General features: G+C 41.9%; 2 protein-coding genes across 7 annotated transcripts in view; one reads left to right on the top strand and one right to left on the bottom strand.

Annotated features, from left to right (window-relative positions):
* The window catches only part of IGF2BP3 (insulin like growth factor 2 mRNA binding protein 3), a 155,487-nt gene extending 139,027 nt beyond the window's left edge, over positions 1 to 16,460 (top strand). For 4 of the 5 annotated variants that reach the window (XM_065542204.1, XM_005549984.4, XM_074035354.1 and 1 more), the window contains 5 exons: positions 7,080 to 7,196; positions 8,621 to 8,695; positions 13,006 to 13,137; positions 13,812 to 13,925; positions 14,204 to 16,460. In XM_065542204.1, the coding sequence (XP_065398276.1) occupies positions 7,080 to 7,196; positions 8,621 to 8,695; positions 13,006 to 13,137; positions 13,812 to 13,925; positions 14,204 to 14,302 (537 nt within the window). In that variant the 3' untranslated portion in view covers positions 14,303 to 16,460. The remainder of the gene's footprint in view (positions 1 to 7,079; positions 7,197 to 8,620; positions 8,696 to 13,005; positions 13,138 to 13,811; positions 13,926 to 14,203) is intronic. The other variant, XM_065542205.1, reaches the window with a different exon arrangement.
* Positions 16,461 to 17,103: 643 nt separating this feature from the next.
* On the bottom strand, positions 17,104 to 27,195 carry MALSU1 (mitochondrial assembly of ribosomal large subunit 1). 2 transcript variants are annotated; one of them, XM_074035356.1, is made up of 4 exons: positions 26,926 to 27,195; positions 25,520 to 25,698; positions 18,700 to 18,781; positions 17,104 to 17,320 (listed from the first exon to the last, which is right to left on the bottom strand). In XM_074035356.1, exons 1-4 carry the CDS (start codon positions 27,179 to 27,181, stop codon positions 17,313 to 17,315), a joined length of 525 nt encoding a protein of 174 aa, XP_073891457.1. In that variant the 5' UTR covers positions 27,182 to 27,195; the 3' UTR covers positions 17,104 to 17,312. The 2 variants fall into 2 exon arrangements, with proteins under 2 accessions (XP_073891457.1, XP_005550044.1); XM_005549987.3 differs by having other exon boundaries at positions 17,104 to 17,324.
* Positions 27,196 to 27,962: the final 767 nt, after the last annotated feature.

The following is a 27,962-nucleotide window of genomic DNA, read 5'->3' on the forward strand; positions in this document are numbered from 1 at the left end:
CCTCCCAGGTTCAAGCAGTTCTCCTGCCTCAGCCTCCCGAGTAGCTGGGACTACAGGCACACGCCACCATGCCCAGCTAATTTTTGTATTTTCAGTAGAGACGGAGTTTCACCATGTTGCCCACGTTGGTCTCAAACTTCTGACCTCAGGTGATCCACCCACCATGGCCTCCCGAAGTACTAGGATTACAGGTGTGAGTCACCATGACCAGCTGAACTCCTTTATAAATTACCCATTCTTGGGTAGTTCTTTCTTTCTTTTTTGGTTTGGTTTGGTTTGGTTTGGTTTGGTTTTTGAGACAAAGTCTCGCTGTGTCTCATCTGTACACAACTATCTTATGCAGGTTTAAGATACTTTGCAACTTAAAAGTTTCAATTCCTTTATCTTCACCTGACAGTTATTTTGCTTTATCTGAAGGTGCTTTATAAAGATTTTCAGAAAGTTCAGTTTTCTGTTTTTCACTAATTCATGTAATGATGCAATCAGATCTTTAAACATAAACTTCTGTGTCTTGATACAAATAGTTCTAAGAATTTATGTAATAGAGCGTCTGAGTCAAAGAGCATAAACTTTTAAAATTGACAGACAACTCCAAATCATCATGGTACAACATGTATTTTATGGTTAATAAATTTATTAAAGGAAGGAATCATTTTAGTATAAATCGTGCCTTTCACTTTTATGAAAAATAAAGCAGCCGGGCACAGTGGCTCACACCTGTAATTCCAGCACTTTGGGAGGCTGAGGTGGGCGGATCACTTGAGGTTAGGAGTTCAAGACCAGCCTGGCCAACATGGTGAAACCCCGTCTCTACTAAAAAATACAAAAATTAGCTGGGCATGGTGGCATGCGCCTGTAATTCCAGCTATCTGGGAGGCTGAGGCAGGAGAATAGCTTGAACTTGGAAGGCGGAGGTTGCAGTTGCAGTGAGTCGAGATTATGCCACTGCACTCCAGCCTGGGCAAAAGAGCAAGACTCTGCCTCAAAACAAAACAAGAAAAAGCAACATATGATTCTAGACCATATGCCTAGTATATATTAGTCCAGTTTCACAACACTATAAAGCACTACCTGAGTAATTCCAGCACTCTGGGAGGCCAAGGCGGGCAGATCACTTGAGGTCAGGGGTTAAAGACCAGCCCGGCCAACATTGCTTGCTTTCAGTTGTTGCTTTCAGTTCTTAATCTTCAGTCTACCCCTATTTTTCAAAATAAAAATAACAGACTGTCTCTGGATGCCCTTTTTAGCGTTTCGATGATCAAAGGTTTAAACTTTTGCCAACTACACAAAAGAAATTTCTTTTGACTCACAGGAAGTCATACCAAGGTCAGTCAAGGGACTTGTGAGAGGACAGGGGAAGGCAGCCCCTTGAGTGACAGTTCTAGTGGGTACTTTTCTTTAGAGCTTTCATGTATATTTTTGACAGCTCAGGAGATATATATATACATATATATATATATATATATATTTTTTTTTTTTTTTTTGAGACGGAGTCTTGTACTGTCACCCAGGCTAGAGTGCAATGGTGCAATCTCTGCTCACTGCAGCCTCCGCCTCCCAGGTTCAAGCAATTCTCCTGTCTCAGCCTCCCGAGTAGCTGGGATTACAGGCACCTGCCACCATGCCTGGCCTATTTTTTGTATTTTTAGTAGAGATGGGGTTTCACTATGTTGGCCAGGCTGGTCTCGAACTCCTGACCTTGTGATCTGCCCACCTTGGCCTCCCAAAGTGCTGGGATTACAGGCGTGAGCCACCGTGCCTGGCAGCTCTGGCTCTATTTTAAAGCATATCTGTACCCACTGAGAGCTTCATACTGGTTTATGAATCCGGCTTAGGAGATAGAGAAACCCAGGTTTGAATCCTGGCTCCACCAGGTGGTGTGTGACTTCAGGCAAATAACCTCTCTGGCTCAGTTTTTTCAACTCTAAAATGAGAATGTTGTTAGTTTCTAGAAATTGGATCTGTTTGGGGTACAAATGAGGTCATGCACCGTACCTCACACAGAGGAGACACAAACTGATCTTGCCACATGGCTGCTGCATACACTTACCCTTGTCAGAGTTATTTTTGCCTCAACCTGAATTTTTATCTCAGCATGCTTTTTACCCATCTCCACTACTCTTGTGTGAAAACAAAGGCAGTATTCAAAGGTATCATAAATGTCTTAACTGGAGTTCTACTGGAATGGAGAAACTGGAACTCCATGGACTGAGCAGGGGCCTTTTTGTATGGGGATTTAATAATAATTAGCAATTTTAAATATTCAGGCCCTTTTGACTTAGCAGTTCTACTTCTAAGAACATGTGCAATAGAAATATTTACACAGGGCACAACTTTTTTGTACCAAGGTTTTATTGAAACATTGAAGTTGGAAACTATGCACATACACTGTAGGTGAGAGAAATCAGCTGTGGTGTATCTATTTGAAGAAATACTCTTGTCAAAATGCAGTAGGGATGTTTGAGTGATATGAGAAGATATCCAAGTTAAGGTAAAAAAAAAAAAAAAAAAAAATTAGGATGTTATTTATTGTATCCATTTCTTATTTAAAATTTTTAATACATTTTTTAAACTTATGGAATATGTCTGCCTGACCTTTCTGGTTTTCCATGTCTCTCTTTTCACTGGGCTTCTGTCATTCTTCTTGAGCATTTGGCTTGAAAGAACTAACTACTGAAGCTGTTTGGGTGTAGCACTTACTTTAGGTAGGTAGTTGATTGTAGAAGTCTAAATTACTTGGTCATGTATAAGTTTTTCTGATTAACCTTGGTAATTCCTAGATTAATTCTTGATATTTTCAGATTTGTTAGCGCACTGTTGTACTTTAATTTTTCTCTTGTCTAGGTATCCGTTCCCATTTCAGTTTTATTGGAAAATAGGCAAAAGTTATTCCTTACATTCAAAGAACCAGCCCTTTTGTTATTTCTGGAGTGTTTTTGTTAAAAATATTTTCTTCAGTTCTTGTGATAGTTTGCTAAGAATGATGGTTTCCAGCTGCATCCATGTCCCTACAAAGGACACAAACTCATCCTTTTTTATGGCTGCATAGTATTCCATGGTGTATATGTGCCACATTTTCTTAATCCAGTCTGCCACTGATGGACATTTGGGTTGATTCCAAGCATTCTTAGCAAACTATCATAAGAACAGAAAACCAAACACCACATGTTCTCACTCATAGGTGGGAACTGAACAATGAGATCACTTGGACTTGGGAAGGGGAACATCACACACCGGGGCCTATCATGGGGAGGGGGGAGGGGGGAGGGATTGCATTGGGAGTTATACCTGATGTAAATGATGAGTTGATGGGTGCAGCACACTAACATGGCACAGGTATACATATGTAACAAACCTGCACGTTATGCACATGTACCCTAGAACTTAAAGTATAATAATAAAAAAAGTAGAAAAATTGTATAACTTGGAATAAACATTGAGTTTAAAAATATATATATATTTTTTCTTCAGAGGAAACCAAAGGCTTAAAGTTGTTTAAAAAAAGTAGTTAAGGGCCGGGCACAGTGGATCACCTGAGGTCAGAAGTTGGAGACCAGTCTGACCAATATGATGAAACCCAATTCTACTAAAAAGACAAAAGTTAGCTGGGCATGGTGGTACACACCTATAATCCCAGCTACTCAGGAGGCTGAAGCAGAAGAATCGCTTGAACCCAGGAGGCGGAGGTTGCAGCGAGCCAAGATTGTGCCACTGCACTACATACAGCCTAGGAGACAGAGCAAGACTGTGTCTCAAAAAAAAAAAAAAAAAAAAGTAAACAATTAACTGAATTTTTCCTTTAAAGATTTAAGATGATATTAGCTGAGATTTTTCTTGAAAAATGTAAACAAACAAAAAAGGTAAACAATTAACTGAATTTTTCCTTTAAAGATTTAAGGCCGGGCGCGGTGGCTCAAGCCTGTAATCCCAGCACTTTGGGAGGCCGAGGCGGGTGGATCACGAGGTCAGGAGATCGAGACTATCCTGGCTAACATGGTGAAACCCCGTCTCTACTAAAAATACAAAAAACTAGCCGGGCATGGTGGCGGGCGCCTGTAGTCTCAGCTACTTGGGAGGCTGAGGCGGGAGAATGGCGTGAACCCGGGAGGCGGAGCTTGCAGTGAGCCGAGATCACGCCACTGCACTCCAGCCTGGGAGACACAGCGAGACTCCGTCTCAAAAAAAAAAAAAAAAAAAAAAAAAGATTTAAGATGATAGTAGAGGTTTTTCTTGAAAAATGTAAACAAATGAGGTAGCAGAAAGGATACAGCCCAACTACTTTTGAGTGGGATTGATTTTTCACCTGTATCATAGGTGGGAGTCTAGAGAGACAGAGAGACTCTCAGGTTTAAATAAACATGATTAAAATTCCTACCAAACAGGGCAAGTAAACTGACCTACAGGATGGCCTCCTGGTAAGTCTGCGTTGGGGGACAAGCAAGTGGCACGGCCTGTGTGTCCGGGGCGGAAATCTGCCGTTGGTGATCAGTATCTCTCCATGGATTTACGGTGCCTAGTGCTCTGCTCTTTGCCTCTGCTCTGGGCTCACAGGAAAAAGTTGGAACCGTTAGTGCCACTAGTGATCTCTGTGTGGGAAGAATGATGTCATTTGGTAGTCAGACATTAAATGGCACAAATAGGTTTCTACATCTAGTAAAGCTGTCATAGCCCAGTGTTACTGTTTTCTTTGGCTGATTTTTGAAAACTGCTTTAAAATGTTAAAGATTTCTACCTAGTTCCTGAGATTTTTGAAAGCGAAACTGTTGCTCTGCTGTTGTTTGAGACTTTTTAAGAATTTCAGGCCGGGCTTGGTGGCTCACACCTGTAATCCCAACACTTTGGGAGGCCGAGGCAGGCGGATCACCAGGTCAGGAGTTTGAAACCAGGCTGACCAACATGGTGTGAAACCCTGTCTCTACTAAAAATACAAAAATTAGCTGGGTGTGGTGGCACACACCTGTAATCCCAGCTACTCAGGAGGCTAAGGTAGGAGAATCGCTTGAACCTGGGAGGCAGAGGTTGCAGTGAGCCAAGATGACGCCACTGCCCTCCAGTCTGGGCAACAGAGCGAGACTCTGTCTCAAAAAAAGAAAAGAATTTCAGAAAAGTGTTTAGGTTAAAAAATTAGAAATTAGGAGCTGTCTTACGGCTGTGTGTATACATACTACAGTACTGATGGGTTAACTTGAGTACTTGGGAGCTGAATTTATAGTATTATGCAATAGGAATCTAAGATTCACGAGAATCCCATGAAAGTGTTAAGTAGTTCGTAGTTCATGTGTAAGTTGTGTAAGACAAAGTATCTTCTAATATTTCTAGAAATATTTGCTGATTGGGTATACATAGTGGGTTTTTTCTTTTTCTTTCTTCTTCTTTTTTTTTTTTTTTTGAGACAGAGTTTCACTCTCACCCAGGTTGGAGAGCAGTGGTGTGATCTCAGCTCACTGCATCCTCAACCACCTGGGCTCAAGTGATCCTCCCATCTCAGCCTCCCCTGAGTAGCTGGGACGACAGGCACGCACCACCATGTCGGCTAATTTTTGTAATTTTTGAAGAGGTGGGGTTTTGCCATGTTGCCCAGGCTGGTCTCAAACTTCTGGGTTCAAGCAATCCACCCACCTTGGCCTCCCAAAGTGCTGGGATTACAGGCATGAACCACTGTGCCTGGCTTTTTCTTTTCTTTTTCTTTTTCTTTTTTTTTTTTTAAAAAGCGTATTACTGGCTTCTTCAGTTGTGGCTAGTTTCAAACTATTTCTTGTAATACGTGTCTTGGAACCATCCTTGGAAGTGTGTTTCTTACTATATTGTTAGAAGGTAAACAAAGTGGAAAGTGCGTAAATGATGTGCACTGCTTCTGCACTTTAGAACTGTTAGTTGACTGGTAACATTACTGAACCTTAAATTGGCCTTTTTAGGAGCCCAGTCACTGTGAACTCTGAGTAAATGTGTCCTTTTTCCCTGCAAGGACTATTTGAAAAGAGGCTCAGGAAGGGCTCAACTGGCTTGAAGTGGGAAGTATGAAGGAATGAGGTACACAGATAAAATCCATTTATGAAGAACCTTTCAGGAGTTAGCCTTCAAAATATTTTCTAATTTCTTCATGTATAAAATGCAAAGGGGGCCGGGTGCAGTGGCTCATGCCTATAATCCCAGCACTTTGGGAGGCCAAGGCAGGTGGATCATTTGAGGTCAGGAGTTCAAGACCAGCCTGCCAACATGCTGAAACCCTATCTCTACTAAAAATACAAAAAAAAAAAGGCCAGGTGTGGTGGCAAGTGCCTGTAATCTCAGCTACTCGGGAAGCTGAGGCAGGAGAATAGCTCGAACCCAGGAGATGGAGGTTGCAGTGAGCCGAGATTGTGCCATTGCACTCTAGTCTGGGCGACAAGAGTGAGACTCCATCTCAAAAAAAAAAAAAAAAAGCAAAGGCACAGATGGAAGGAATAAGGAATTCTGTGGGAAAGCATCTTATGGCATCTTACCACTAAAGTGAATTAGCTCTCTCCTAATCCTGTCCTGCACTTGGATGTGATAACTACTGAATGACAGTGGTAAGATTTCATACAATTTGGTCATATGTAACAAAATTCAGCTTTTCTCTAAAACTTCACTATGTATGTGTTTAAGGAGTGAAACCTACATAGATAAGGTGTGGAGCTGGCGTCCCTGAGTGCTGTCATGTTTGATATGTAGCCCAGAATTTCATTTACTTGTTAAGAATCTACCTTGAGAGTGGTAGGGGGATCTTACTTAATTTTTAATGCAACCATGTCCCTCTATTCTAATATGATTAAACTTTACAACATCTACATATCTTTTAAATCCATAACTCAGTGACATTTTAAAGTTTAAGGAAACCGTAGAGAAAAGTGAAATTTTAAATACCACTGTTTTCAGGATGACTATATGAGATCTTCTTGATCTATTAGGTAAGCTCTTGTCAACTTCTTGTGGTAGCTTTTCCTTAAACTTTCCTAGTATTCCTACTGCATGAGAAGGTGTCCATCCTAAAGCTAATGTTAACAAAAGCCTGATTTGTAGCAAATAAACATGCATGTCCTGGCTTTCTTTTCTAACAGCAATCAGAAACGGAGACTGTTCATCTCTTTATCCCGGCTCTATCAGTCGGTGCCATCATTGGCAAGCAGGGCCAGCACATCAAGCAGCTTTCTCGCTTTGCTGGAGCTTCAATTAAGGTACTCTTCTACCAGCTGTGGCTCTTTGGTTCTTTAAGTAAGTTACAGAAATATGAATCTTCTTGCCACTTTATAATTTGAATCGAATGTAGAAGACCCTATTAGGGTTACATAAGGATATGAAGAAAACCCCAAACAACAGTGGCTCACACCAAGGAGGCTAACTTCTGTGTGCAGAAAACACAGTCTGGAGGTGAGCATCAGGGCTGGGTGCTGACGCTGCCCCTCCAAGTCCTTGGACCTAAGTTCCTTCCAAGTCACCTTCCCCAGGTATGGCCTCAGTCCCTCATGGTTCCAGATGACACCATTCAGTGCTCCAAGTATCAGGTCTGTTGTCCAGACAGTAGGAGAGGAGAACACCATAAAGAGCTTTTCTCCTACGGAAGTTTCTTGTTAGCTGCTATGGGATAGTTCTACCTATATTCCATTGCCCAGAACTTGGCCAGATGAAGTTGAAGGGGCAAAATACAGGCTATGCACAGTCAGCTAAACATTTTGCAACTATAGCAGGTAACATATCAGAGGACAACTAATGGTGTCTGCCATAATAGATAACTGTGTGTTCTGAAGATTCTGTATTTTGATGCCTTATTTAAGGAAAATAAAGGTTGGCCAGGTGTGGTGGCACACACCTGTAATCCCAGCACTTTGGGAGGCCAAAGCAGGCAAATTGACCCCAGGAGTTGAAGACCAGACTGTGCAACATGGTGAGATCCCATCTCTAAAAAAAAAAAATTTTTTTTTTTTAATTAGCCAGGCATGGTGGCACTCACCTGTAGTCCCAGCTACTTGGGAGGCTGAGGTGGGAGGAACACTTGAGCTTGGGTGGTTGAAGCTGCAGTGAGCTATGATCACACCACTGCACGCCAGCCTGGGCCACAGAGTAAGACCCTGCCTCAGACAAACAAAGGCATGTGGTGTGCAGTATCCTTGAAACTTAGGGTACAGAGACTCCTAGAGTATGTTGCATACACAGGAAGCCCAAGGAGCTCTGATGCAAGTGGGCCAAGGACCACACTTTGAGCACCACTGGTGCAGTGAACATGGACAATGGAGACAGACCCAGCTCTCCCTCTAGCTCTGTTAGCTGTATGATCATCGTCCAGGTAACTCAACTTCTCCAGCCTTCCATCTCCGCATTTGTGAAGTGGAGGTAATACTTCATCAGGATGTGGTGAGGATTAGCTGAGAGACTACGGATTAGCTGAGAGACTCCATTAGGGCCAGGCACAGAGTAAGTATATAGTATACAGCAGGAGGGCGGCCTAAATGGTGAACCCACAGGAATTGCTGCCTCTCCCTAATTTCCTTCACGAAGGCTTTAATTCTGCATTTCAGCCAATCACGTGAAAATGTTAGGCTGGTTGGCCTAAGATGCTATCAGTGATACCTCAAAGTATCATAACTTGTTGGGTCTGTTACAGATTGCTCCAGCAGAAGCACCAGATGCTAAAGTGAGGATGGTGATTATCACTGGACCACCAGAGGCTCAGTTCAAGGTATGTGCTATGCCCACAGGTAACAAATGCACAAGTACTCCATAACCTGGCGTCTCCCTTAAATATGTCTGAATCTCAGAAGAGTCAATGGAAATTCTTATCTAAGAGCAGAGTAGAATCATACTCAAAATTATATTTCAAAATTAACCAAAAGTCTTTAATTTTGAGAGTTCTGTACCGGTTGCTGGGTTTACCTGTCTCTCAAAGGTGAATTTTGCTCAATGGCTTGTAATCCTATGCTAAGGTGAGACCTTAAAATTTACAAACCTGCCAGGTTAATATGCCTTGGAAACTTGTTTTCAGATGTTTTCCCTCCTGTCCCTGAGATTCCCTAGCCTTGAATTAAAATGCCCCCTTTTTCCTCTTACCCTTGGATTATCTCTGTTAGACCCTGCCCATAGACTCTCTACAAATCTCTGTAATCCTTGGGATCTTAGAGGTAGGAATGGCAGGAGCTCTTGTAGCATTTGTCCTGGTATGAACCATTGCACGTTTATTGGAATTTGAGGTCTTCGGGGCTGCAGTATGCCTTTCAATGTCTACTGAGAGGTGGTAGAGCAGGGACTTGGCAGCCAGGCTGCTAGTTCAAATCCTAGCTCTGCCATTTGCCTTGTATGACATTGGGCAAGTTACTTAACCTTTTCCTGTAAAACCAGGGATAAGAGCACCTACATCCTAAGGTAGTTTAAGGTTTACACAATATATGAAATGTTTAGAAAAGTGCCTAACACACGGGCAGCACAAAACTAGCATGCTGGGAGTATTCAGCAGACTATGGATGAATCAGACTAAGACCATGCCAAATTCATGAATATATTCCTTTTAGTGTATGATTTCTCCCATAAAATTTAGTATGGGTGTCTTGTCTTAGAACATTTAGTGTCTGTGTAGTAAGAAGACAACTATTGAACCTTAAGCCATAGTTATTTTTTGTTTTTTTTGTTTTTTTGATTTTTTTTGAGACAGAGTCTCACTCTGTTGCCCAGACTGGACTGCAGTGGCATGATCTCGGCTCACTGCAAACTCCGCCTTCTGGGTTCAAGCGATCCTCCTGCCTCAGCCTCCCCAGTAGCTGGGATTACAGGCATGTGCCGCCATGCCCGGCCAATTTATTTTTAGTAGAGATGGGGTTTCACCATGTTGGCCACGCTGGTCTCAAACTCCTGACCTCAAGTGATCCGCCCACTTTGGCCTCCCAAAGTGCTGGGATTACAGGAGTGAGCCACTGTGCTCCTGGCCAAGCCTTAGTTTTCTTAGCCTTAAAGTGTGACAGTAACTAGTAACAGTGCATATAGTTCTCTCCCCACCCCACCTCTCTCCCTTAAAAACAAAAAATTTTCTTTGACTTATATTTTCTCTGGGCCATTTTTTCACTAAAAATCCAAAGCTGCGGGCTGGGCGCGGTGGCTCAAGCCTGTAATCCCAGCACTTTGGGAGGCCGAGACGGGCGGATCACGAGGTCAGGAGATTGAGACCATCCTGGCTAACCCGGTGAAACCCCGTCTCCACTAAAAAATACAAAGAACTAGCCGGGCGAGGTGGCGGACGCCTGTAGTCCCAGCTACTCGGGAGGCTGAGGCAGGAGAATGGCGTAAACCCAGGAGGCAGAGCTTGCAGTGAGCTAAGATCCGGCCACTGCACTCCAGCCTGGGCGACAGAGCGAGACTCCGTCTCAAAAAAACAAAACAAAACAAAACAAAAAAACAAAAACAAATCCAAAGCTGCTTTCACTTCATTTGTGGGAAGAATGGGAAATGAAGGAGGTGCTTTGAGCTGTGGGTGATTAGGTGAAGAAAGAAAATAATGCGAAGAAATGTATTCCTTCACAGCAGCCTTGTGATCCAGGCAGTTCAAATCTTAACTCAGAATTGTTGAAAACTGCTTCCTATCCCAAACCTTCAGGGTCACTTTTAGTTTGAAATCTTAAAAGATAAATACAAATGTATCTCTTCTTGGTGCTGAGCTTTTACTCTTATAAGTGGAATTACTGTCCTGCAACTCCTATGATGCTTGTATAATAGGAACTTCAAAGTTCTTTCCCTGTATTCTCTAATAAAACTCATGTTTTATAGTTAACTTAAATGTTAACACAAGCCATAGTGGTTAAATTTCATTTATGTGATTGGTGGCAATGCTAACTGAATGTTTTATTTTAGAGATCTAAGGAATGGTAAACCTCCTACCCCGTATTTTTTCTTACAAATTCAAGAGCTTTAGTTTTGGAGGATAGTGTACATATCCCTAGTGTGCTTTTGACTGTGTTAAGTAGTAGTAATATCTACATCATTGCCCTGAGGCATTAAGGATCAATGGAATATAGGGTATCAAGACAAATTTTGTCTGTAATGCCCTAAAATGAGCTCAGCTTTCTGAAGCAGTGAACACGTGTTGGGTAGTATTGTTTTTTGTGGTTTACCCTGGCAGTTTGTCAAACCAACTCTCGGGCTCCTTTCTCCTTTGCTGACTGATGGTTGTATGTAATAGGATATTTATATATAACTTCCAGTTGCATGCAGTAGGTGATAGGATGTATTGACTCTAAATATCAGAAGTCTCTTGGCCAGGTGCAGTGATCCACACCTGCTATCCCAGCACTTTGAGAGGCCTAGGTGGGTGGATCACTTGAGTGCAGGAGTTCAAGGCCAGCCTGGCCAACATGGCAAAACTCCATCTCTACTAAAAATACAAAAATTAGCTGGGCATGGTGGTGGGTGCCTGTAATCCCAGCTCCTTGGGAGGCTGAGGCAGGAGAGTCGCTTGAACCCAGGAGGCAGAGATTGCAGGGTGCTGAGATCACACCATGGCACTCCAGTCTGAGTGACAGAAAGAGACTCTGTCTCTTAAAAAAAAATTTTAAAGCCAGGCACAGTCACTCACACCTGTAATCCCAGCACTTTGGGAGGCCGAGGTGGGTGGATCACCTGAGGTCATGAGTTCAAGACCAGCCTGGCCAACACGGTGAATCCCCGTCTCAACTAAAATAACAACAAAAAATTAGCTGGGTGTGGTGGCGGGCACCTGTAATCCCAGCTACTTCGGGAGGCTGAGGCAGGACAATCGCTTGAACCCGGGGGTCGGAGGTTGCAGTGAGCCAGAATCACACCATTACACTCCAACCTGGATGACAGGGCAAGGCTCTGTCTCAAAAAAAAAAAAAGTGTCTTGTCTTGATGTTGTAGCCTCTTTAAAATATTCAAAGGAAAAACCACCCTTCTAAGAGTATGAAACACATTTAAATTGAAAACATTTTTCTCAGCAGGTTTCTAACTGGCCCATGTAGACATGAGTTTGACTTTTAGTGAGCCTGGCATAGCTGACTCTGCAGTTCTCAGTCTCTTTTGCTCAAAAAAAAATGTGACCAGGTATGGTGGCGTGCACTGGTAATACCAACACTTTGGGAGGCCAAGGCGGGACTCTTGAGCCCAGGAGTTTGTGATGAACCTGGCAACATAGCAAGACCCCCATTTCTATAAAAATTAGTGGCACGGTGGCTCACGCCTGTAATTCTAGCACTTTGGGAGGCTGAGGTGGGCAGATCACTTGAGGTCAAGAGTTCGAGACCAGCCTGACCAACATGGTAAAACCCCATGCCTACTAAAAATGCAAAAATAATTAGCCGCGTGTGGTTGCGGGCACCTGTAATCCCACCTACTCGGGAGGCTGAGGCAGGAGAATTGCTTGAACCTGGAAGGCAGGGGTTGCAGTGAGCCAAGATCGTGCCACTGCACTCTAGCCTGGGCAACAAAGTAAGACTCCGTCTCAAAAGAAAAAAGCCAGGTGTGGTGTTGCATGCCTGTAGTCCCAGCTGCTACTCAGGAGGCTGAAGTGGGAGGATCGCTTGAGCCCAGGAGGTTGAAGCTGCAGTGAGCTATGATTACACCACTGCACTCCAGCCTGGACAACAGAAGGACCCCATCTCCAAAAAAAAGGAAAGAAAAATGCAATTAATTTCTTATGGCCAGCATGAGAAGTTTTACCTATCACAATTTTAGTACAAATGGCCATTTGCCCACAAAAATTTATTTTTATTAGGCTATTAACTGCCTTTAACTATTTTCATCAGAAGAATATGGCTTATCCTTCTTCCACCAAGCATTCAGTTGCCTCTACTGTGATGGGTAGTAGTTATTGTCAACCTTTTAGGACTTCCTAACTGCTCTCTTCTATGTTATTTTCAATAATCTATGACATGTAGATGTGTCACTGCAAAGGGCTATCCCACTTGGATTTGGGATATCCCACTTTCGAGTTAACTGATCTTTTCCATTTCATACATGAATGACACTAATAGGATGTGTTTTAATCTGTAGGCTCAGGGAAGAATTTATGGAAAAATTAAAGAAGAAAACTTTGTTAGTCCTAAAGAAGAGGTGAAACTTGAAGCTCATATCAGAGTGCCATCCTTTGCTGCTGGCAGAGTTATTGGAAAAGGAGGCAAAACGGCAAGTACTTCAGCAAAACCTGTGCAGTGGTATGAAAGGGAAAGCGTTGAAAGGTACTTAGGAGTTCCAAGTCCCCGAATTTTGGCTAATTTATAAAAAGCAGGACCATCTTGACCAAGGTTTGGAGAAGACTGCCTTTTGTTTCCTGTCTTGAGTGTTGGCGCCAGCTATTAGTGAAAGTAATGCATCTCTTTCAGATCACTTTGTGTGAGAGGATTGTCCTATATTTATAAAGAGCATTTAACGTTCTCTTGATAAAACTTTAGCTTTTTATTGAACAAACACTTAACAGGAATTTTAAGAATTTCATCTACAGCTAGTTACATCTGTAATGGAAAAAAAGCAAACTGTTTCTAGTTTCTAATACATATAACTTATAAGTGGGTTTCAAAGCTATTTATAATTTTGAAGTGACTGAGTACATACACTTTGGAATCAGACTCAGGATTTGAATCTGGTTTTGCCATTCACTTGTGTAACTGGACAAATCAATTTCTTTGGATGAGGCTTAATCATCTTGAAATGGGGATAATTCTAATAACCTCATGGAATTACTAGTGGACTAAATGAAATTTGTAAAGCCATACATAGCTCAGTGTCTGGCACACAGTAAGTGCTCAGGAAGGAAGCTTTTAAAACTGCCACTTAATGTGATTTATATTTATCTCTTTCAGGTGAATGAACTTCAGAATTTGTCAAGTGCAGAAGTTGTTGTCCCTCGTGACCAGACACCTGATGAGAATGACCAAGTGGTTGTCAAAATAACTGGTCACTTCTATGCTTGCCAGGCAAGTGGGCTCTAAAATGGAAAAGCTTTTGTATCTTTCTCAATTGGAAGCGATTTTCCCACAGGTGCTCCTACCTGATAGAATTAGTTAAGATTGTTTGATGATTAAGACTTTTCATCTCCCTTTTAGCAGGTGATTTCAGAGACTACTAGCAAACTGACTAGTATGTATCTTTAATCATCAAATGGATTTCTATTTGAAATTGTTGAAATGAGGGGTTACAATAACTTTTAGTAGCTTTTGATCAAGTAGAATTTCAAAGCTCTGTCCTTTTCCAGGTTGCCCAGAGAAAAATTCAGGAAATTCTGACTCAGGTAAAGCAGCACCAACAACAGAAGGCTCTGCAAAGTGGACCACCTCAGTCAAGACGGAAGTAAAGGCTCAGGAAACAGCCCACCACAGAGGCAGATGCCAAACCAAAGACAGATTGCTTAACCAACAGACGGGCGCTGACCCCCTATCCAGAATCACATGCACAAGTTTTTACCTAGCCAGTTGTTTCTGAGGACCAGGCAACTTTTGAACTCCTGTCTCTGTGAGAATGTATACTTTATGCTCTCTGAAATGTATGACACCCAGCTTTAAAACAAACAAACAAAAAAGGGTAGGGGAGGGAGGGAAAGAGAAGAGCTCTATGCACTTCCCTTTGTTGTAGTCTCACAGTATAACAGATATTCTAATTATTCTTAATATTCCCCCATAATGCCAGAAATTGGCTTAATGATGCTTTCACTAAATTCATCAAACAGATTGCTCCTAAATCCAATTGTTACAATTGGATCAGAATAATTATCACAGGAACTTAAATGTTAAGCCATTAGCATAGAAAAAACTGTTCTCAGTTTTATTTTTACCTAACACTAACATGAGTAACCTAAGGGAAGTGCTGAATGGTGTTGGCAGGGGTATTAAATGTGCATTTTTACTCAACTACCTCAGGTATTCAATAATACAATGAAAAGCAAAATTGTTCCTTTTTTTTTGAAAATTTTATATACTTTATAATGATAGAAGTCCAACCGTTTTTTAAAAAATAAATTTAAAATTTAACAGCAATCAGCTAACAGGCAAATTAAGAATTTTACTTCTGGCTGGTGACAGTAAAGCTGGAAAATTAATTTCAGGGTTTTTTGAGGCTTTTGACACAGTTATTAGGTAAAAAAATAAAATGTTCAAAGATACGGAGCAGTGCCTAATATCTGGAGAGCAGCACTACCATTTATTCTTTCATTTATAGTTGAGAAAGTTTTTGATGGTACTAACAAAGTGGTGGCAGGAGGTTTTGGAACGGCTGGTTTAAATGGCTTCAGGAGACTTCAGTTTTTTGTTTAGCTACATGATTGAATGCATAATAAATGCTTTGTGCTTTTGACTATCAATACCTAAAGAAAGTGCATCAATGAAGAGATGCAGGACTTTCAACTAGTTGGCAAAAAGCAAGCTTTAGCTTGTCTTACAGGATGCTTAGTTTGCCAGTACACTTCAGACCAATGGGACAGTCATAGATGGTGTGACAGTGTTTAAAGGCAACAGAAGGCTACATTTCCATGCAGCCAGCACTGTCATGAGCCTCACTAGTATTTGGAAGATTTTTAAGCACTGATAAATTAAAAAAAAAAAAAATTAGACTCCACCTAAAGTAGTACATAAGTATAGCAGGACTTCTGTATACTCTGCAATCAGTTCTTTGGGAAAAAAAAAAAAAGTCAAAAGATAGAGAATAAAAGTTTTTGGGATATAATTTGAATGACTGTGAAAACATATGACCTTTGATACCGAACTCATTTGCTCACTCCTTAGCTTGACAGCAAAGTCCAGTGTGTACAATTATGTTGGGTGTGGGTGGTCTCCAAGGCCACGCTGCTCTCTGAATTGATTTTGAGTTTTGTTTGTAAGATGATCACAGTCATACTACACTGATCTAAAGGATATATATATATATCCCTTTAAAAAAAATCACTGCCTCATTCTTATTTCAAGATGAATTTCTATACGGACTGTTTTTCTGAAGATCGTATCAACTAGACATTTTGAAAATGATTTAAAATGTTTTCCTTAATGTTCTCACAAAACAAGTTTCTTTTGTAGTTTTAACCAAAAAAGTGCCCTTTTTGTCACTGGATTCTCCTAGCATTCATAATTTTTTTTTTCATACAATGAATTAAAATTGCTAAAATCATGGACTGGCTTTCTGGTTGGATTTCAGGTGAGATGTGTTTAAGGCCAGAGCTTTTCTCATATTTTTTTTTCCCCAATATTTGATTTTTAATCAATATACACATAGGTGCTGCATTTATATCTGCTGGTTTAAATTCTGTCATATTTCACTTCTAGCCTTTTAGTATGGCAAATCGTATTTTACTTTTACTTAAGCATTTGTAATTTGGAGTATCTGGTACTAGCTAAGAAATAATTCTATAATTGAGTTTTGTACTCACCATATATGGATCATTCCTCATGTATAATGTGCCCCAAATGCAGCTTCATTTTCCAGGTATCTTGACGCAGAATAAAGTTTTTCATCATTTAGGTGCAGTTTGTTGTGTAGTACATTTTACTTTTGGTTTTCAATTGTATGTGAACATTCTGAATTTGAGTTTTTCAAACTCTATAGACAGATTTCTGTTATACCATGTCCAGCCATGGTACTTAATGTGAACCTTGATAATACTCTTGCATATGTTAAGAACTAGAGCTTTCAGAGTTTTTCCTAACACTTTGTTTACTTTCTTTTGTTACTGGAGTATTGTGGAAGGGTTACAGAAGTCCTCCTAGAAGAATATTATCACCTCAAAGAAAAAGTATAAAAATAGGACCAGTGGGCTGGTGGTACATTTTATGTTACTTTTTTAAAATTTTTGCCATTCCATTAAACAGGGTTAAGATTTACATTTAAGCTAAATTAATAAAAATCTGAGCAGAGAACCCAATCACAGGAGCCAGTGCTAACTCACTCCAGGAAATTCTGATGACATTTCTAGGATAAAGGCAGTGTGTCATAAGTTTTGGGTAGAGTGTACTGATTTTTGGTTGCAGGTATTAGCCCACTTATCTACAGTCTCTGCATGTCAGTTAGCAGGAGTGCCCATGAAGTAGACAAGCCTTGTCCTAAGAGCAGCCTAACCAAGGAGGCAGGCTTTAGAAGCTGTATTTTCCAATAAGTGACTCAATCCAAATCTGAAATGACTAAAGCAGTGCATAAAATATTTTATTCACATTTGAACTCCACTGGAGTCACAGATGAAGTATCATCTTCTTCTATTCCAAGAATGAAGTCTTCAGGTACTGTCTCAGGTGCTATCTGAGCTAACTGGTCATCATAAGAACGTAGGGTCCATAATTTCTCTAATTCATAGATTTCTCTGGTTTCTGGAAGCATCAAATGAATCACCATGCTGCCTATCAGGGACAGACAAGAGATACAATGAAGGAATAGTTAATTTGCTTTTATTTCTTACCTTACAACACACACTGGCTAGTATAACTCTAGGAATAAAGCAGTGGTTCGCAAGTGTGGTTCCCAGATTAGCATCACTGTGGACCCCATCCCGGTAAAAATACCACAGAAATGATGCTATGCCTTTCTCAGCGTGCCTTATAGGAGGGATATGTCAATATATAACATTGCTGGTGATAGTAACTTTATCAAAGAGACTAAAGGTGGTCAGGTTTCTCTTCGGTGACAATTCTCCATGGGTAACACACTTACGCACATCTTTTTTGCAAAACACTGCATTTTGTTCTGACTATCCATGAATGTTTTGTATTGTGAATATTCTTAACAGAAAGATATTGCCTCCCTCCAGGGCAAAGGGCAGCTTTGCTTACAACAGCATTTCTCAATTGGGTAATACTGGTAATGTTTAGGGTCATTTTTGATTGTCACAATTGGAAAGGAGGATACTGCTAAACATCCTACCGTTGCACAAGACACACCCCACCCCACGTGCAAAATGACCTGGTCCAAAGCAGTTAATAGCGACAAAAGTGAGAAACCATCAGAGCAAAAAGGCCGAGACACCCTCATCTGAGTTCCTGTTTTACAACTGTGTGTGCTGGTGTCATCTGGCCCATGTTGCCCTATGGAATCCAGAACTCAGGAAACCAGTGCAAAATGGATGCTGGCTACTGCTGTAATAAACTGTCCTTTGTCTCTAACCCTCTAATAGTCTTGGCTTTTACCAGTATCCATGAAAACTGGCGGGACAACTTATTAGCTTACCAGTAGAATAAAATCTCAAGATTCCTGAGTTCTTGACATACAGCTATGTTTTCCCCTTTGTAAATAGTATCTTGTTGGGAGGTGCTTTGAAACTATGTACACATTAATACCCAAAGTTGTTAGACCTTTTCAAAATTCTAGTCCTCTGCTCTTGTCCTTTCTTGTGCCTGGAATAACCTCATCCTCATCTATGCACCCCAGCCCCCAAACCTTCCTCTACCACTACTAAGGAATCTCTCCCGCCTCTACTATGTTACTCTGTTGTCCACCACCTTCCTGATCTGTATGGCTAGTAGATACACACCATGTAGTATATATCTTCCTCCAGGTGCGCATTACCTAGGGTACTTTGGCTTGGTTAGGTGAAAATTCTACATGTGAATAAGACCACCTGGATTATAACTAAAAAAGCTTTTGTTACCTTAAACACACTTCAAAAATCTTACCTGGGAATACATTCATCAATTTGATCTCAATCCTTTTGCAACTGAAAACAACTCAAGATTAGTGTAGTACCATCAGTTACCTGTAAAATACGCCAGAATAACTTACCAAAATCCACGCACATCCAGTCATCAGTGTCCTTCCCTTCAATCTTAACATGAGGGTCATGTTTACATTTCAGGTGTTTGTACTGCAAAAAGCCACATGGTTTATTAAAGGAAGAGGGGAAGGGGGAAGCCTGTTCTTGCTGAAGGTCTGTTGGTTTTTGTTTGTTTTTAATCTTACCCATTTCTCATTGCTATACTTTGCCCTGTGATGAATAACTTAGGGAAACTATTTCTCCCTCTAAATCTTATCCACTTTCACCTCTCCCCTGAATTCTCCTGCCCCAGCCCTTCTGAGAGTGCCTCTGAGGCTGAAAAAGCTCAGTCAGCATGTGGTACCCACCTACATCCATCACTTGTGTTCCTCCCAGCTTCCCTTCACCTTTAGGGACTGCAGATACTACCTTCTGTTTATAAAGCCAGGTTGTCTCAGTGCCACTGATTTCACCTCATCTGCCTTCATGACATGTTAATGGAACCCTGTCATCCTATAAATGTGTTCAGTTATTTTGTTAAGACAGATATACTAATATCAAACAAGATGGCCATTAACTAAAAACTGTTAAAAGAGACAAAGGACATCTCATATCACCCCAAAATCAAAGGAAACGATAATTAGGGCAGGAAAAAGACAAAATCAATGAAACTAGGATTTGGTTCTTAGAATGACTAAGAAAAACGACAACTAAAATCTGAAATGAAAGAGGTGACACTACTGATTTTAGAGAAATAGGATTGTAAGAGTACTATGGGCAACTGTACACCAAACAACTGGGTAACCTAGATGAAACAGCAAAATTTCTAGAAACACACAACCTACCGACTGAATCACGAAGAAATACAAAGTTTCAATAGACCGTTAACTAGTTATGGGGATTGGATCAGTAATCAAAAATCTGTCAACAAAAGTCCTAGACCAGACAGCTTCCCTGGCGAGTTTTACCAAATATTTAAACCAGAATGCAATACTCAAATTCTCCCCAAAAAATGGAAGAGCAGGGAACACTTCCTAACTCATTCCATAAGACCAATACCCTGATGAACATTTGATGCAAAAATTCTCAACAAAATACTAGCAAACCAAATTCAGCACCATATTAAAAGGAGTATAGACCATGACTAAGTGGGATTTATCCCTGGAATGCAGGGTGGTTCAACATATAAGAACGGATCAATGCAATAATACCACATTAATAGAATGAAGAAAAAATCTATATGATAATCTGAACTGATGCAGAAAAAGCATTTAACAAAATTCAATACCTTATGAAAATAAAGCACTCAACAAAGTAGGCATAAAAGGAAATTACTTCAACATCATAAAGGCCATGTAACAAAAGCACACAGCTAATATATTCAGTGATGAGACTGAAAGCTTTCCTGTAAGACCAGGAATAAAACTAAGTATGCCTGCTTTTCCTACTTCTATTCAACACAGTATTGGAAGTTCTAGTCGGAGCAATTCGTCAAGAAAAAAAAAAGGGTATCCAAATTGGAAAGGAAGAAGTAAAATTATCTCTGAAGACAATACAACTTCACATGTAGAAAAGCCCAAAGATTCCACAAAAAAAGCCCAGTTAGGACTACTAAACAAATTCAGCACACAAAAATCCATCGTATTTCTATACAGTAACAATGAGCAACCTGAAAATAAAGTTTTTAAAATTCCATTTATAACAGAATAATCCTTTTTTTTAATTGAGACATTCTTGTTTTGAGTTTTGCTCTTGTTGCCCAGGCTGCAGTACAATGGCGCAATCTCAGCTCACAGTAACCTCCGCCTCCCGAGTTCAAGCGATTCTCCTGCCTCAGCCTCCCAACTAGCCAGGATTACAGGCATGTACCACCACGCCCGACTAATTTTATGTTTTTAGTAGAGATGAGGTTTCTCCATGTTGGTCAGGCTGGTCTCGAACTCCTGACCTCAGGTGATCCGCCTGCTTCGGCCTCCCAAAGTGCTGTGATTACAGACATAAGCCACCATACCCAGCCTAGCAGAATAATCTTAACCACAGGAGCAAAAGACTTGTACATTGAAGACTACAAAACACTGCTGAAAGAACTTAAAGATGCCAGTAAATGGAAAAATACTTCATATTCATGGATGGGAAGACAATACTGTAAAGATGCCAACACTACCCAATGCAGTCCACAGATTCAATGCAATCTATATCAAGATCACAATATTTTTTGAAGAAACAGAAAAATCCAACCTAAAATTTATACGGGTCCAGGCATGGTGGCTAACACCTGTAATCCCAGCACTTTGGGAGGCCAAGGCAGGAGAATTGCTTGAATCTATGAGCCAAGATTGTGCCACTCTACCACAGCCCGGGTAACATAAGCGAAACTCCATCTCAAAAAAAAATTATATGGACTCTCAAGGAACCCCAAATAGCCAAAACAATCTTGTAAAAGAAACAAAGTTGGAGTCTCGTATTTCTTGATTTCAAAACTTAGAACAAAGCTATAGTAAACAAAACAAGTCTGAAACTAGCAAAAAGGCAGACGTGCAGACTGATGAAACAGAATACAGAGCCCAGAAATAAACCCTTGTGCATATGGTCAAATGATTTTCAACAAGGGAGCCAAGACCATTCAATGCACAAAGGACAGTCCTTCCAACAAAGGGTGCTGAGAAAACGGGTCCACATGGAAAACCTTACCGTCCACAAAAACTAACTCGAAATGGGTTAAATATCTAAACAGGAGTCCTAAAACTATAAAACTCTTAGAAGAAAATGGGGAAAACATGATACTGGTTTGGCAATTATTTACTGGATATAATACCAAAGACACAGGCAACAGAAGAAAAAAGAAATTGGACTTCACCAAAATTAAACACTTTTGTGCATCAAAGGACACTCTAAAAAGAGTAAAAAGGCAACCCACAGAATGGCAGAAAACATCTGCAAGTCACATATTTGATAAAGGATTAATACCCAGAATATATAGAGAGCTCCTACAACTCAACAACAAAACAACAACCAACCTGATTTTAAAATGGGTAGAGAGTCTGGGCAATATAGTGAGACCCTGTCTCTACAAAAAAAAAATTAGCTGGGCACTGTGGAGTAACTCCTACCATTCTACTTTCTGTCTCTATGAATTTGACGACGACTACTCCTCTAGTCCTAACAACTTGGGAGGCTGAGGTGAGAGGATCACTTGAGCCCAGAAGTTCCAGGCTGCAGTGAGCTATGACCACGCCACTGCCCTGAAGCCTGGGCACAAAGTGAGACACTGTCTCTTTAAAACAAACAAAAAAGCAAAGGACTTTTCTTCAAAGAACATATACAAATGGGCAATACGCAAAAGAAAATATGCTCAACATCACTAATCCTTAGGAAAATACAAATAAAAACCACAATGAGATTTCACTTCATGCCCATTAGGATGGCTATTAACCAAAACCAGAAAATAAGTGTTGGTGAGGATGTGAAGACTGGAAACTGCACTGCTAGAGGAAATGTAAAGTGGTGTAGCCACTATGAAAGAATACAGGAGCTCCTCAAAAAATTAAAAACATTCAGCTTTGTGCTAGGCTGGTAAATAGAAAAAACAAAAATTAAAAACAGAATCACTATATGATCCAGCAATCCCATTTTTTTGCATATACCCCAAAGCATTAAAAGCAAGGACATAAACAATTTTTTTTTTTTTTTTTTTTGAGACTGAGTTTTGCTCTTGTCACCCAGGCTGGAGAGCAGCAGCATGATCTTGGCTCACTGCAACCTCCACCTCCCAGGTTCAAGCAATTCTCCTGCCTCAGTCTCCCAAGTAGCTGGGATTACCGGCACCCTCCACCATACCCAGCTAATTATTATATTTTTAATAGAGACAGGGTTTCACCATTTTGGCCAGGCTGGTCTTGAATTCCTAACCTCAGGTGATCTACCTGCCTTGGCCTCCCAAAGTGCTGGGATTACAGGCATGAGCCCAGCCTTTTTGTTTGGTTTTTTGTTTTTTGTTTTTTTGAGACAGCGTCTTGCTCTGTCACCCAGGGTGGAGTGCAGTGGTACAATCTCGGCTCACTGCAGCCTCGACCTCCTGGGCTCAAACAATCCTGCACCTCAGCATCCCGAGTAGCTGGGACTACATGCACACACCACCAAGCCCGGTCAATTTTTTATTTTATTTTTTATCTTTTTTGTAGAGATGGGGTTTCACTGTGTTGCCCAGGCTGGTTTCAAACTTCTGAGCTCAAGCAATCCACCCTCCTTGGCCTCTCAAAATGCTGGGATTACAAGGATGAGCCACTGCGCCCAGTCTCATGAACGGTATTTCTATACCCATATTTGTACCAGCATTATTCACAATAGCCAAAAGGTGGAGGCAATCTAAGTGTCCATCAATGGATAAAAGGATAAACGAAATGTGGTATATACACAAGACAGAGTATTATTCAGCCTTAAGAAAGAAGGAAATTCTGGCACATGTTGCTACATGGATGAACCCTGAAGACATTATGTTAAGTCAGATAAGTCAGTCACAAATGTATGATTCTACTCTTATGAGATACTGAAAAGTAGTCAAATTCATAGAGACAGGCAGTAGAATGGTAGCTGCCTAGGGAAGGGGAAATGGGGAGTTATTGTTTAATGAGTTCAGTGTTTCGGTTTTGCAAGATGAAAAAAGTTCTAGAGATGGATGGTGGTAATGATTGCACATCAATGGGAAGGTACTTAAAGCTACTGAACAACACATTTTAAAATTACTAAATGGGCGGGGCACAGTGGCTCACGCCTGTAATCCCAGCACTTTGGGAAGCCGAGGTGGGTGGATCACAAGGTCAGGAGTTGGAGACCAGCCCGACCAACATGGTGAAACCCCATCTCTACTAAAAATAGAAAAATCAGCCGAGCGTGGTGGCGGGTGCCTATAATCCCATCTACTCAGGAGGGTTAGGCCAGAGAATCACTGGAATCCGGAAGGTGGAGTTTGCAGTGAGCCGAGATCGAGCAACTGCACTCCAGCCTGGGTGACAAAGCGAGACTCCACTCCAGCCTGGCAACAGAGTGAGACTCTGTTTCAAAAATAAAAATAAAAAAGATTCAACGGTAGGTTTTACGTTATATATATTTTACCACAAACAACAAAACTTTCTTGCCTTTGCATTTCTCTTATCTAAAATCTTTGTAAAGGTAATTTCTGTCTATCTCTTTCACAGAAACTTCTCTGTAAAACCTCCCATTCTTTTTACATCCCCAAGTCCAGTGGTCACTAAGTCTTCTTACTCCATCCCACCATTACATCTGATAGAGACCCTAGTATGCTGTCTTTATATCTCTTCTTTATGCTTTCCTAGTTCTCTTCCTCTCTCTCCAGTTACCCCGTTTTTGGCATCTTCTTCTGCTCTGTCATGTTGCACCAGGGTTTTATGTACAGCCCCCACCTTTTTATTTTACAACCGTTCTCTATACAATCTCGGCTACTCTTTTGGTCTTAACTGCCTCCTCTATGACCAATTCTCAACAGACTAAGAAAGGTATGACGGCCCTGTGGAATGGTACCAGAGTCAGCTGGAGGCTTCCAAGTAGTTTCTTCCTCATTCTGATTCATATTCAGTGCAAATGGAAAACAATCCCCCTTTCTTTCCTCAACTAGACCTGTAAGGGCAAGGACTACAGATCTTTTTTGTTCTTACCTTCCCAATACCCCGTGCTTGGGAACAGTGCTTGGGAACACTGGGCATGCTGAAATATTTGAATTAAACTACAGGCCAGCACTGTCCAATAGAACATTTTACAATTATGAAAATGCTTTATGGCCGTCCCATATGGTAGCCATTAGCCACACGTGGCTATTGAGCATCTGAAATATAGTTAATATAACTGCAGAACTGAATTTATATTTTATTTATTTTTTTTGAGACACAGTCTCGCTCCGTCACCAGGCTGGAGAGAAGTGATGCGATCTCGGCTCACTGCAACCTCCGCCTCCGGGGTTCATGATTCTCCTGCCTCAGCCTCCGGAGTAGCTGGGATTACAGGCACACGCCACCACACCCAGCTAATTTTTGTATTTTTAGTAGAGACAGCGTTTCACCATGTTGGCCAGGATGTTCTTGATCTCTTGACCTGGTGATCCACCCACCTCAGCCTCCCAAAGTGCTGGGATTACAGGCGTGAGCCACCACACCTGGCTGAATTTGTATTCTAATTTATAATTAAATAGGCACATGTGGCTAGTGGCTACCGTAATGGATACTGCCTCTAGAACTCCCTCTGGTTATACTGTCTTCTAGCTTGCCTCGGGTTATAAAATACTATCTTCCGGCTGGGCGCAGTGGCTCATGCCAGTAATCCTAGCACTTCAGGAAGCCAAGGCAGGCGGATCCCCTGAGGTCGGGAGTTCGAGACCAGCCAGGCCAACATGGAGAAACCCATCTCCACTAAAAATACAAAATTAGCTGGGCGTGGTGGCACATGCCTGTAATCCCAGCTACTTGGGAGGATGAAGCAGGAGAATCGCTTGAACCCTGGAGGCAGAGGTTGCCGTGAACCGAGATCGCGCCATTGCACTCCAGCCTGGGCAACAAGAGCAAAACTCCATCTCAACTAAAAAAAAAAAAAAAAAAAAAATCTTCCTTGCGGTCACAAGAGAAAAGAATTAGGAATATCCTAACTCAACAGGGCTGGATATTTGTTCCCATACCTTTCACTATCAAAGAACATAAAATGAATTCATGCAAATTCTGAAAATGTGGGCTTCTTCTGTAACTTTGTATGATGGGTTTACTCTCTAAGTGTTGCTCCTTGGCCTGATGCACTGTCACTATCCCACTCAGTTAATGGTCCAAAAGAGAAAAGAAAGCATCCTACCATTTTCACAATGTAGAAGGCCATGGCATGTAAGTGTCGGGTAGAAGTTCCACTACCAATCACAAAGTAATCTGTGTATCTCATTTCTGGAGGAACCTGGATCACACAAATGTCTCTCGCATTTTCTTGCCTCAGAAGTGAAACCATTATATCGATGTCAAACTTGGGACCAGTATGATCTGAAATGCACAAATAGTTGTATCAGGATGGCCAAGCAGATAGACCTGTATGCACCCAGAGATGCCGGCAGCTGACTGTTCCTCCATGAGGGTGTTTAGATCCAAAGTGTTTTTACAGACAGCAGGGCAAAGGCCTCCTGGAAGCTCAACCTAGACAGCAGTATCATAGCAGTGCTCAACTTTTATGGTCAGTGCTCAGATTACGCAGAGCCACTATACATCCTTCACCATTAACCATATGCAAGTATAACCAGACATCAGTGACAAATGACTTTCTATTCACTAATACTTAAAAGGAGCAATACACCACAAACACAGAAATGCTGTACAAAGAAAAACAGTGCCACAATTGGGTAGGAGGTGATATCCTGGAGCATATTACATTGAATCTCAGTCATAACGTGTCACAGAATTGTGAGCTGGAAGGGCTCTTAGATACACCTGGTCCACAATCTTCAATTGAGAGATGAAGAAACCAAGGCCTAGCAGAATTACTGTGGCCTAAGGTCAGTCACTGAAAAAGCTACATTTTTAAGTAATTATTATTTTGAACCTTTAAGTTTTCATATAAAGCCACTGGGTTATTAACAACTGTTACCTGTGAAAATCTAATTTTTTTTCCCGTAAAGATTTAGATACTCTGATCTTCAGCTTGGAGTATTACAGGCTGCAAATTTAAAGCTCGCCCAAGTTCTAAAGCCGACTCCAAAGGACCTAGTAGCTAAGTCCACTAAGGCCTCTCCCTCTCATACTCTACATTCTTAGATGTAATCTGTTTATCATTCTTAAGTTTCTAAAAACGTCAGCAATAACTAGAGGATATTAACTTGGACCCATCTAATACTGGTGCTTCCTACGCACCCCTTCGCACCCAGACCCTAGAGCTCCTCAGAATCCTCAAGCCCCAACAGTCCCCACAAACCCATTTTCCAGGATCCTAGGAACACAGTGAAAAGAGGTGAGGACGGTAAGACTGTGATGCCAAGGGTGGGAGGTGGCCGTCCGGGAGGCTGGGATTTTGCAGTTCATCTCTTGCCCTCAGTTTCTTCACTGTGAAAAGGGAAAGTTGGCGCCAACAATCTTTGAAGTCCCTACCAGCTCTGGATGTGCAGGAGCTTTGTGACTCCAAGAGAAATGCACAAAGAGGGGAACCCAGAGCCACCTTGGCTGGGACCTGACTACAGACTGCCCGGGGAAGGTCGCCTTCGTTCTCCTCCACGCCCGTACCTGCCGCGTCCGATTCTGGTCGTCCCTCGTCGACCGTCCTCTCCGCCCGCTCCTCCAGGCCAGGCTCGCTGTGCAGGCCGCGGACAAAGTTTGGGGTCTGGCAAGCCCGGCAGAACGCTGCTCCTACGGGAAGCCGCTGCATGGCCAGCAGCTGAAGCCCGGGCTCAGCTCCAACCGCGCACCCCGCCACCGAAGAAACCGCCCTGCGCCACATTAGTGGCGTGAGCAGCCGCGCCACACACGCGCTCGGCCCCATGGCAGTAGCCTCACGTCGGCGTCGCTGGTGGGTGGCACTTCAGGGAGCCCGGCCTGGAAATTCTACGTCAGATGCGTGGGCGGAGTCAAGGCCTGAAGGACGGGCCATGGGCGGAGTCTGGAGCTGGCGAAGACGGCAGTGACCCGGAAGAGCTACTTGGGGATTAGGGCGTGCAGGAATAAAGAACTGGTGTTGCTTGCCCAGCTTGCTTTACCTTGTGTCGCAGTGGCGCACTACGTTGTCACTTTTTTGGACTCTGTCCACTAAGCCTCATAAAGGCAATAATTTTTGTTTCATTTTTAACTGTTCTCTCCACAGCACCTAAAACAGTTCCTAGTACTAAATGTCCAGAAGTTGCTGTTAATCTGATTAGGCTGGGATTAGGACATATAATTTACCCTCTCTCATTACTAAAAAATATTCAAGATTCGCTTGCAAATTTGAAATCCCACGAGGAAAGTCTGTTACCCTGGGCTAGAGTGGGGTGGGAGGCAGAGGCGTAAAGGACCATTTGGAAACCGTTCTTAGGCCAGCCCATCTACACCCGCTGTATGGAGGAGTTCACGTCCAGGGGCGGCACTGTGGGGACCAGCTCTGTGAGAATGAGGAATTCTGAGGTACCGTTGCGGTATTAAGTCATTGGACTTGAGAACTGCAATAGATCCTGGGCGCGGGGGAGGGGGGGAAGCGGGACGGGGGGTTGGGGGGCATGGGGCTCGGCAGGGAAGCAACTTGCCCAGGTCATACACTTACTGACCGTGTCAGAATCAGAAGCCAGTTT

The sequence above is a fragment of the Macaca fascicularis genome, chromosome 3 (genome assembly GCF_037993035.2).
Source record: "Macaca fascicularis isolate 582-1 chromosome 3, T2T-MFA8v1.1".
In the NCBI taxonomy this organism is placed as follows: domain Eukaryota; kingdom Metazoa; phylum Chordata; class Mammalia; order Primates; family Cercopithecidae; genus Macaca; species Macaca fascicularis.